The following is a 12,236-nucleotide window of genomic DNA, read 5'->3' on the forward strand; positions in this document are numbered from 1 at the left end:
ACAAGGCAATTATCGGCTTAACAGTCAAGAAAGGAGAGTGTCATCTTTTTGGTGGAAAAGAGCAGGGAAAACATTCACTGGCATCCTCCAGAACTCTCATATCTTGCAGTCTTTGGCACAGACATTTTTGCAGTTATTACTGTCCCCAAACTTGAGCCGCACCTTGGCTTTTCAGATTTGGCATTCTGGTAAGGGTGCATGTGATATCCCTCTTTGTGCTTCCTAAGACATGTAAGAGAGCATAAATTTTACCTCTGGATATCCCACTGATTCTTGCCTTAGTAATTGAGAGCTGTGTGTACTTCTGCATTTCTAACAGCTGTAGTTCTTCAACATACATTTAGTGGAATTTAATCTCATTTAGAGGAGTTTTAATATCTCTGCTGTTTTAATTACTTATTTCTGTATTTTGTGTTTAATGAATTAGAACATTCAACTGTGGCAACTAAATCCCTCGCTGATACTGTTGTGATATTCTGATTGTTTTTTACTTTAACTGGTTAGCCCTTTAAGCAATGAAAGAAAAAAAATCATCACAGGGCAGTATGCTTGAATAAGAATATATATCAATTTATTTGGTTTATATATGCACATGAGCATTACATTTTATACATGATGTATTACATCTGCTATTTAATACAATATACATTGTTATGGTGCATAATATTATGTTGTATCTAATGAATCATTCTTTGTGTAAAATACCCTTTTCCCCTCCATATCTATGTAAGTGAATTTATTTTGTGCTGAAATTTCTTCCCACCATTTCAACCACTTCTGACCCAGGTCCCCCATATCTGTCCATACTGAATTGTTGACTCAGAGTACAAATGGGAGCTACAACGGGCAAGTGAGGTTACTCATGTTTTGCAATTGGCAACCTGAGAATCTTGTGCCCAAATTTATTTGGATGTTTGCAGCTGGAGAGTTCCATGTGGCATTGTTTTAAGCCAAATACCCACATCTCTAACACTTCCTGTTGCAGCTGACATCAGCAAGCTGCTACATCGTCTCCTGATGCTGCTCCTGGAATATGCTCTTGGGAGCTAAATCCTTGTGGAACTGGCAGATAACAGCAAGGGGGTCCATGTCTGCTCTATGCAGTTTATTCCATTTTTTTTCTTCTGCAAAAAGTAGGTTCTGAAAAAGAGTGAGAAGGAGCTCAGATGAGAGAAGGTAACTTCTTGTGATCCTCCGTTGTTATAGTTTCATTTCAAGGACTGGATGTAGAGGGTCTTGCCAGTCCTTGCTGGGACTGGAGGATTGTCTTAGGCAGCTGTAGCAAAATTAAGCATGGTTTGCCTCAGAGATGCTCAGACCATGTATACTTTATGGCAAACTACCCTGTCTTCCCTGCACACTCTCCTTTGCGAAAGCATCAGATGAGAGCCCTGTTATGTAACACACTCCATGTGGATGATGGGAAAAAAGGTACACCAAAGTGGCTTAAAAATGTTTACAAACTGAATTCGTTATGTGTATGTATTTTTTGAAATTTTCAGTGTCTAAAAGAAATGTATCATGAACTTCCCAATAATTTTTTGTGCGTGTAATGTCCTATTTAATTTTGGTGGGATTTGTTTTGGATTTTTTATTTCCCCCACCTATCCTCCTCACCGAGAAATCTGCACACCCTGTTTCAGGGCTAGGATTTTTCAGCCTGCCCCCAAATGTTTCTCTGCCAAGCGCGCTTCATGCTTTCCCTGGAGTATGTTTCTTTCAGTCATGCATCGTGCCCTGTTCTTTTGTGTCTGCATGTGGCTGTATTATTTTGTTTGTTTTCAAGAGTGTCTCAAGCCATGCACTCTCTGTATTTTATTATACTCAGCTCCTCTTTCATTGCGTGCCACTGATGTTGCTAATGGAAACGCTAATGGAGGAAGAAATAACGCATTGAGTTCTACAGTCTCCCGGCCAATGCCTCACTCGACATCTCCAAGTCCTGGCTGTGCAGCTGGAGACCAAGGTAAAGAAAACCTCTCTGTTCTTTTATTCTAAGCTGCATTGGATGTTGAGCCTGAAATTTGTAATTTTTTTGTTCTTCCCATCATAGCTGTTCCTACCATTCAGTCTTTACAGATCCATTTGCTTTTTGGAATGACCATTAATGATAATGCTGCAATTTTTAACACAGGTAACGATAATTTTCACATCACAGTCTGGCTTTGTGTAAATCTAGGTATGAACCTCTGGTGGTCTGTGATGTGACTCCAACTCAACACCAACGTGAAATGGAAATGTGGACTGGAATTTGGTCATTTGGGAGGATGGGGTTTAGTTTAAATTTTTGCTTTCCTTCCAGCATCAATGTCCAGTACTGGACCACCAAAGAAACGCCACCGGGGCTGGTCTCCTGGGTCCCCAGTCCCACCTCCTGGTTTAGCAGTACCTGTTCCTACAGTTCGACCTTCAACGAGAACAGGTAAAACTTGAATAATACTCAGATGTCATTTGTTAAAATGTGTTCTCAGCCAGACAAGTAACACTCTGCTGCGTTTCAAGCGTCGCACAGCAAACATAACTGAACTTGTTGAAGTAGTTAAGGGCACCATGGAGAGATTTTCAGATGCCCCAGAAAAGCGCACATGTTGCCTGGTCCTTGTTGTTGTAATCTAAGATGGGACACAGGGAAAGTAAAACTATTGGGGGAGAGAGAGTAAAGGAAGATGAAAATAATATTATTAAAATCCAAGGCTAAAAAGAAATCCAAAGTTCCCCAACTGTAATTCAGTTGTTCTAAAACTGTGCGGGTGTATGGATATATGAATACATTTCAAGGATTTTCATTAGCCTTCACCTTGAATGTTATGTCTCAGTCTGGTGTGGCATGCTACAGAAACTGTACACTCTGTTTCTGCACAGGAAAAACAGCTTTATATAATTTTGGCCTAACGAAGGACACTGATGTCCACTAGGTCATCTTCATTTAAAAGCACAAAGTGAAACCAAATGTTTGTTGTGCATGGAAAAGCTGTAGGAGGGGTATATAACATCATTACATGAAATAGAATTAATTACAGGTACTCACCAATATCCATGTTGGTACCTCTTTATACATAATTGTTAATAAAACTGTTCATTATTTGAATACTTTTCAGTTCATAGAATCATAGAATCAGCCGGGTTGGAAGGGATCTTTGAGATCATCAAGTCCAACCCTTGATCCACTACCACTGCGGTTACTAGACCATGGCACTAAGTGCCACATCCAGTCTCTTTTTAAAAATCTCCAGGGACAGGGAATCCACCATTTCCCTGGGCAGCCCATTCCAATGTCTGATCACCCTCTCTGTAATGAAATTCTTTCTAATATCTAACCTAAACCTCCCCTGACACAACTTGAGACCAGACCCTCTTGTCTTGCTGATAGTTGCCTGGGAAAAGAGACCAACCCTACCTGGCTACAACCTCCTTTCAGGTAGTTGTAGAGAGTGATGAGGTCTCCCCTGAGCCTCCTCTTCTCCAGTTGTGAGATTCAGCACACTTTGTAAAAGGGATTAATAAGTTACTTATTCTTACCTCTATGGAGTGAGAGAATAAATATCCAAGGAAATAAAAGAGCCAACATGCACAATGTATTTTTAACTCTGCTTTGTAGAGCTTGGCTTTGAGATATTTTGGAATTGTTTTCAGAGATATTCATCATAGGAAGAAGGATTACATGATAGTGCAGCCCTGTCTACCCGAACACCTCAAATCATAGCTTTTATCAGTTTCTAGCTTCAGAAACCTGCTGCAAATACATGATATAAGGCGATCTCCCCCTTTGTCTTGAGTTTGTCTCGACTTTGTCTCCACTAACCTTCTACCTCTGTTGTGTGCTCCATTTTCCATGAGTTTTTAGTAGTGGTTTTTTTTCTGTTGGATAAACAAATTCCCCTGGAAAAACATATGCATTCAGTCATTCTGCCTTTGATGCTTTTTTGTTGATGGTATTGTTTGAAAAAACCACCAAATGAAGCCTGAGAAACTTGTGAAGCAGGCCTTACTTTGAAACCTGGTTAGAGATTATTAAATTCTTGCACTTTGTTTCTTTTTACTTATGAAAGCTGCTCATGCTCTTTTGTGAGTAAAGCCTGATTTTTATTCTTGTAGCAACTATCTAAGGACAGCTTTGAGATTTTGTTTTTACTTTCCTTATCTACATATATTCCAGGTTAGAATTTGGAGCAGCTCTTCCCCTGTATTGAGAGGCAGTATTGAGGGGTGACCTACATCTTAGAGGTGCCCTTTTGGTTTAGTACTTGGCTTTGTTTAAAGATGCATATTCAAACCTGTGTTTTCCTCTCTCATTCTCACCAACAATACAGCGGCCAGAAAAAGTTTTATTTTAGGAATGGGGATACAGGAGGACATAGGCTCTTAATTTAAATTACTTAAAACTATAGCAGGAAATGCAGAGACCATTTGAATTTTATTACAGTTAGTGATTTGTGGTAATTTTTTTCTTATTTGTTCATACGGCCAAATCACAGTATGAGCCTTTTAGTAATGGAAGTTTCTCTTTTCTTTATTTTATAGAGCCTCTTTTGTCAGTCCCAGTTCCTCAATCCATGTTAACTGGAATTTTACAGCCTCAACCCATCCCAGCAGGGGAGACTGTAATAGTTCCTGAAAACCTGCTGAATAACTCAGGAGTTAGACCAGTGATTCTGATAGGTAAGTCTTACGCTGTGGATGAGATGCTGCATTTTGTGCTAATACACACTCCTTAGGAGAAAGAGGCTTTTTAAATTCCTTTTTGTTAGTTCTGGCATTCAGTACAATGCAAAGTCAGTTGTTGCAGATAGTTTTCTTTGGTTACTCAACATTTGAAACTGAGAGTCAGGTGATTTCTGGAGACCTGATTTGCAAACAGGTCACAACTAGGTCAAATCTGTGCAGAACCACTGGCCAAATCAAGGTTTTATACAAATAAAATTTTTGTAAAATTCAAGAATAGAAATATTTCCAAGTAGTGAAAATAGCTTTCCAGTATAAACAACTTATAAACCAAGTAAATATTTCCTGCAGCATTTATAGTCCAGATCTTGAAGTCCCAGGATTTTACGTGAGAACTAGAAAATTGATTTGGACTGACTAAACAGAAATAAATCATACTAACTTTTTGTCATTTATAGTCCATACTTCTTGTAAGCAATTGAGATAACAGATCAGGCTTCAGGTTTTAAAATCTTTTAGCTGTATAAAGTACATTTTTAACCCTTAGAAAGACGTTGGTTTTACTTTAAAAGTATGATTTTTAATGCCAATATTCCTTTCAACCTCACCTATATGGGTATACTATGCAAAAAATTTCGATGAGTGATTTTTTTTTTTTTCACTCTAAATTTCTTCTAGGTCCAATATAGTACAGATGGTTGTATAAAATAGCTTCAGTGTTAACAGAACATGCTTATCAATACAGTCCATGGAAAAATTTAGCATTCCTGAAGAAATGGAGAAGTTCTCCAAGTCCTCACTTGCACAGATAATTCTAATACACACAGTTCCTGGAGAACTAACTGGGCCATCTACACTAGTAAATTTGTGAAGGATGGGGTTACACTTCTGGTTTGTTTTGCTTAGTGTTGTTTTCTGGAAGCCGATTTTAAAGCTCTAGCATGGTGCTCTAATGGTTTTCAGAGAAACATTTCCTTATTAAAGATGAGGGTGCCTGCAGCCATCAGCTTAAGTGCAAATTGAATGCAGCCCTTAGGCTCTTGGAGAGCTGCCAGTAAGTCCTCAGTTAGGCTAAATGTTAGTGGCCCTGAAAAACAGTGTCCTATTAATAGTACAGAACCAGATGTACCCAAATGGATGGATTTGGCAAAATCTCTGTGGAAATTTTTTTTTAAAATGAGAAACATTTTGAAGGAAAAGATGAGTTAGCCTGTGCCCATGTGCTCTACCTTACAGAATAGCATGTTTAGTTGTTGGTGTTTGTTTAACCTGTTTATGAAAACAGAATGGAAAGATGGCAAAAAAGTGAAATCAATCACAGTGGCTGAATCAATGCTAATGTGACTTATGCTGTTTTTATAATGTTAAGATCAATGTACTTTTGCTTTCATTGATTTTTCTTCTTTGAACACTATATTATGGAGAATCTGTATTTAAAGGTCAGAATAAGACCCAAGCAGATAATATTCTCATCTGTATTCAGACAACAATAATTATTATCCTACTGGCATGCAGTTAGTGTTAGTTCTTGCAATCTATGTGATCACTTGTTGTAAAAGGCAACAAAGAATCCGTGGCCTATCTCATTTATTTTATAAGCAATTATAATGCCAAGAACAGTCATTGATGCAATGTGTTTTGCCAGACAACATTAAGTTCGGAAATGCAACATTGTGCAAGATTTCATACAGCGGCAAATTTCGTGAATTTCTGGGGGCTTTTTTGTTTCTTTTTTTCATAGGTTATGGCACTTTACCTTATTTCTATGGGAATGTTGGTGATATTGTTGTAAGTCCCTTGCTGGTGAATTGCTACAAGATTCCACAGCTGGAAAACAAGGATTTGGATCTCTTGGGTTTGTCCAGCAGTCAGCTTCTAAGTGTGGAGAATATGATACTCCTAACTATTCAATATCTTGTCCAACTAGGTAAGCAATTTGTCATAAGCACTTGATTTTATTTGTAATAGTCCTTTTATTCTCCATACGGTCTTTCTGTCCCCTTCAGGGCCGATTTTCTGGCTACTTTTGTGGCTGGAAGAGGTTAAGTGGCTCCATCTAGCGTGTGTGACTTTGCTACTTTGTTCCTCAGATCGAAGAAGCAGAGTGAATTTAGAGGCTGATACTGCTTCTGCTCTCCATATGGGGATTGACCAGGTCACCTTTATGAAATGGATTTGCAATGCAGATAACTCATTTGCTTAGGGTATCAAACCATCAGTTATCACAGCCCCTTCTAAGGACACTCGGTCTGTTTTATTCAGTTTTGTGACAAATGCTGGCAGATGTGTGATCGTTGTCATTGTTTTGGTGACAGCACTGTTTACATGAAAACCACATTTGTTATTCAGACTAAGGCAAGTGATTCAGTGAATATCTCATTCTTGTAAATGTTTTTGAAATGGACTCTTTGCAAGTTTGAGAGCAAACCAGCAAACCACATTTTCTTTCTCTTATTGCAGGCCCAGACATTTTCCTCTACCTTAGAGTAAAAAGAGCAGTGGTAACAGTAAGGTTTTAGAAGTTAATAATGCAGGATGGTGTTGGGAAACTTCCATGGCAGTCTCAGTCTTAACTTTTGTATTTAAAAAGATGCTACTTACCATGGAGGACTGTGAAATGACTTTTGTGAAGAGCATGCTGCATCTGTAATAGCTAATGGTGAAATATGCAGATGTTTCAAAAGAAGCACAACTGGTGATAACCTTACAATCTGGGGAACAAATGTGCTCTGTGCAAGTTTCACCCATGAGTTTTTATGCCTTACTGCAGTACTGTAACCAGACAGGAAGGAAGCCATGTTCTGTGTTGTAATACTCTCTAAGCAACATGATAGTTTTATCATTCTCTGTCTCAATAGTCCAGTGGATGCCATGTTAGACCTGACAGAGGGTTTATTTTTTACAGACTGAATGTTTTTCTGTTGTCTTCTCTCAGTGGGCTTAAATCTCTAATTTGAGGTTTCAATCTCTGTTTTTAGTGCCTGATGTTTAAACCAGCTGCTTCACACAGTTCTGGATTGATACGGGCAGCTTGCAAATTTCCTTCAGAGGAGCATGTAGCAAACTGATATAGCATGTCCAATTAAAAACAAACTATTTATTGAAATTTATGAGTCAGTGAACCACATTCCATGAGCAAGCCTAACCTTAGATGGATACAGCAAGTCTATACTTGCTGCAAACTAGAGCAGGCTTCATGCAAAGCTTCTGAAGCTGAGCTGTGTCTAGTGAGCACTATGCCTTCAGCATAAAGCAGTTCCCTTATTAGCAGGTGTTTAGTTTGGCTTTTGTTCTTAACTGTGCAAAGCTGAATAGTTTTTCATTTGACCTAATGTGGAAATGGGTGCCAGCACTGTAAGATGAAAGGACCTAACAAGGAGAAAAGTAAAAACATTCTGCAGAGCATGGGGATGAAAACATGTTGCTGGTTTGAATATTGCTGTAAACTTAAAACTGTTGGAACTGTGACAGCTGTACTGAACTGTAGCCTTTTTCCCATTTTGTTACATCAAAGCAGATTAAAGATGATTGGAGGGCAGCCAGCTTCAAAAGTTTTTGATGAGAAGAAGAGACCAATACACACATAAATTAACATTTATTCATGTGAGCCTCTTTTTTTTCTTGAGAAAATAGGACTAAAATATTTGGGGTTTTTTCCAGAGTATATTGCGAAAGAATAAGATAAAAGCAAAGATAAAAAAGCAAGCAAAAGGATGAAAGATAGTCTTGCCTAATTTTTTCAGATCTCACTACTTCTACGAAATACGTTTGCAGATGACTGTGATCATAGATCATAAAAATAATATTGTGAAAATGCTCCTTTTTTGAAAAAAAGACATAGCTGAGAATTCCTTTCATTTTTCATGTAGAATTATGACAACATTATTGTAGGATGATGCTGTTGTGTTTTCAGAAATCAGCTGAGCAACTCATGATAATATTACAAATCAAAGAAAACAAAATAAATGCATTTCTGATGCTTTAGACCTTTTATGAAGACTATAGACAGTTAAAGCTGTGATTGCAAGCCATACCATTTCTATAAATAAATTCCACTGACTGTGATAAAGGAATAAGCAATAAAAGATAAAGAAATGTGTTTAAAATTAGTGGTTTTCTTAGTCTGCCTTCTGAACTTATTTGGATTTCACGTTTGTTATCTTTGGCAGCATTCATGGTGAAGTATTCTCAAAGGTTTTTTTTATCATCAAAATGTCCATATTTGCAGTATGGGTTACATTTTATCATCTGTAATCATCAGCTTTTTACTATTGCACCACCATTTCTACAAACACAGTCTGTGCAGTGCTAAGGTCTGTATTTTGGTTTTTCTGGAAGTTTCTGGACCTTCAGTTATACCACCTGTGTAGAATTACAAAATCATTCTCCCTCTTCTCTCATTGTGGCATATTTGAATCACTTTGACTGTACATGTTGCATGTTGTGACACTCAGAGGTTTTTTGTAGTTTTAATATCTAAATGTATGCCCAGACTCAAAGCAAGAACAAGTCTCTGCCTTCAGTGGAAGGGATGGTCAGACACTTAAAGCAGGAGCTTATTCCAGGAATTCTCCTAGTCTGAGATGGCTGGAGGAGTAGTCTCTGTGAAGTTTGTCTACGCAGAAATGTGTGTCATCCGGAAAATGGATGATGCTTCAATATGTTGACTTAAACTGTACAGAATAATAGCACAGAATCATAGCAGCACAGAATAACTTAGGCTGAAAAAACTTTGAGATCAGTGAGTCTGACTGTTAACCCAGCACTGCCAAATTCACCACTAAACCATGGCCCCAAGTGCCACATCCACATGCCTTTTAAACACCTCCAGGGATGGTGACTCAACCACTTCCCTGGGCAGCCTGTTCCAATGCCTGACCACTCTTTCAGTGAAGAAATTTTTCCTAATATCCAACGTAAACCTCCCCTGGCACAACTTGAGGCCTTCTCCATTTGTCCTGTCAGTTGTTATCTGGGAAAAGAGACCAACCTCCACCTGGCTACAACCTCCTTTCAGGGAGTTGTAGAGAGCCTCCTTTTCTCTAGCCTAAACAACCTCAGCTCCCTCAGCTGCTCCTCATAAGATTTGTGCTCCAGACCTTTCACCAGCTTTGTTGCCCTTTTCTGGTCCCACCTCATCACCTCAGTGTCTTTCTTGTAGTGAAGGGCCCAAAACTGAACACAGGATTTGAGGGGCAGCCTCACCAGTGCTGCGTACAAGGGGACAATCACTACCCTAGTCCTGCTGGCCACACTATTTCTGATCTGAGCCAGGATGCCATTGGCCTTCTTGGCCACCTTGGAACACTGCTGGCTCATGTTCAGCTGCTGTTGACCAGCACCCCCAGTCCTTTTCTGCTGGGCAGCTTTCCAGCCACTCTTCCCAAGGCTGTAGTGCTGCATGGGGTTGTTGTGACACAAGGGCAGGACTTGACGCTTTACTTTGTCAAACCTTGTACAAGTTGGCCTTAGCCCATTGATCCAGCCTGTCCAGATTCCTCTGCAGAGCTTTCCTATCCTGTAGCAGATCAACACTCCCACGCAACTTGGTGTCACCCACAGATTGCCTAAGGGTGCACTCACACAGAATCACGAATATTCTGAGTTGGAAGGGTCCTACAAGGATCTGAGTCTAGCTCTTAAGGGAATGGCCCATTGGCATTCACTGCTAACTTGGCATTTTTAGCACTATGCACTAACACATTGAGCTAGTCTCACTTGATCCGCTTGTCCAGACCATCAATTAAACAGACTGACCCAAACACTGAGCCCTGGAGAGCACCACCTGTGATAGGACACCAATTGGATGTAACTCAGATATTAATATTTTATGGTATTGTTTGCTTTGCAGTTTTGTTTTTTGAGGTCAAGATTATAATTTGTGTACTCATTTCTATACAGAAGCTTCCATGTTCCTTTTTAACTTTGACAGATATGTTTTTTAACCTTGACATATATTTTTTTAGGAAACTATTCACAATCAATGTCAATATCTATCATTTTGTCTTCCATCTTATCTGATATTAGTTCCATTATTTTTCTGGATAGTTGTAGAGAAAGACTACCACAACCCAAGTGTGGTATTAAGCACTTCATTAATTTCACAGTATTTCCTTATCAGTGTCTTTCTGATAGCTAACTGTTTTTAAGTTTTTCTCATATAAATAATCTGAGGGAAATTCTGTGTTCCCATACAGAGAATCTATCTTATCATTCGTACAATTATTTTAATGTTCTTAAATTCATTTAATATTCTTGGACCCTTGTGTCTAAAAGCCTGTCTCTTAGGTAGCCTCCCTCAACCAGCACAAACTTGCTTTTATTTCTCTTTATTTCCCCTCACATTTTCACGGGTTGAGATGTTGTAGATAAACTTCATTTCTGCAGAGGAACATTTTTCTCTGCCAATAAATGTCTATTTTTTTCAATTTTAATATCTTCAAAGACCTAGAATCCATGTTTTCTTAGAAGGGAAAAGAAAATATGTTTCCTAAAAAGAGAACTTAAAGAGAGAATTATGACCATGCTGTGTTAAATTGGACTCTTCAGAATTTTTCAGTTTGCATCAAAAATGAAAACAGTCTTTCCATATGTTACTTCTCAAAAAGGCAAAATCACAATAGGCAGCAGTTTTTACAGATTCTGTTATTTACCCACAGCCTGCTTCTCACACAACCTTTCTGTTTCCTGCCTTGAAAGAAAACATAAAACCTAAACCAGCATTTCACATATCTCTGGTATTTAAGGCCCCCCCCGCCCCATTTTGTCATAGAAAAACAAGCTGCTGAAGTGTGAAGTTGCCTCCTTTGGCACTGATATGAGATCTTAGCAATTTAAGCTATGGTTACTTTTTACTCTGTGTTCATGAATGTTTTTATCTGTTCCTGAGTATCTTTTACAATGAGACAAATTTTACTGAGCAAAATTTTAATTGAAATTGAGTTGGAGGACTGATGCTAAAATCGGAGATCTTATATTTCTGTTTTCCAATTCAAGTTCAAAATATAGTTTACAAAGTCTGGGGAATGTAAAGATCTAAATTTGCATATTCTTCTTTATGTTGATGTTTGAAGATTTGCTAAATGAATTCACTTTAGCTAAAGAAGAGGTTAAACATGCTTATTTGCAACCATGCTTAGTTGATTGGTATGCATGATGAGAAAAACCAAAGCAAAGACCACTTGACAGGCTTTGTCCTGCTGCACGGTTGTGATTAGCCTACAAGTATAAGCATTTGTGTTTTCTGCTGTAAAAACATATGGCTGCAGGATTAATCCTTCTGTTCCAGGCAAAAGGCACATATTTTCCCACTCCCTTGTTCATCCCACCACTTTCTGAATGCAGGAAAGCTAGGAGTAAGATGGAATACTTCATTGTTAATTAAAAAAAAAAAGGCGATGGTGGGAGAGAGTGGCTTCTAAAATGAAAAACCAAGAATAAGCTCTGGGGTTAGATATCCACTGAGTAGTGAGTGTTTTTTAAAAATATAAAAAATGTGGTTGAAGGAGCTTTTCAGATCAAGACAGACCTGTGATTATTCCTGGTTCAATAACATTTTGATATGGGATACTGTT

At 38.4% G+C, this 12,236-nt stretch overlaps 1 protein-coding gene across 10 annotated transcripts in view; it reads left to right on the plus strand.

Moving 5' to 3' along the window:
* The window catches only part of GREB1L (GREB1 like retinoic acid receptor coactivator), a 135,064-nt gene that overhangs the window by 88,947 nt on the left and 33,881 nt on the right, over positions 1–12,236 (plus strand). For all 10 annotated transcript variants that reach the window (XM_027638558.1, XM_027638560.1, XM_027638562.1 and 7 more), the window contains 4 exons: positions 1,829–1,966; positions 2,303–2,422; positions 4,522–4,659; positions 6,404–6,589. In XM_027638558.1, coding sequence (XP_027494359.1) covers positions 1,829–1,966; positions 2,303–2,422; positions 4,522–4,659; positions 6,404–6,589 — 582 coding nt within the window. The remainder of the gene's footprint in view (positions 1–1,828; positions 1,967–2,302; positions 2,423–4,521; positions 4,660–6,403; positions 6,590–12,236) is intronic.

This window comes from Corapipo altera, unplaced genomic scaffold (assembly GCF_003945725.1).
Source record: "Corapipo altera isolate COAL_440 unplaced genomic scaffold, ASM394572v1 49, whole genome shotgun sequence".
NCBI classification, from domain to species: Eukaryota; Metazoa; Chordata; class Aves; order Passeriformes; family Pipridae; genus Corapipo; species Corapipo altera.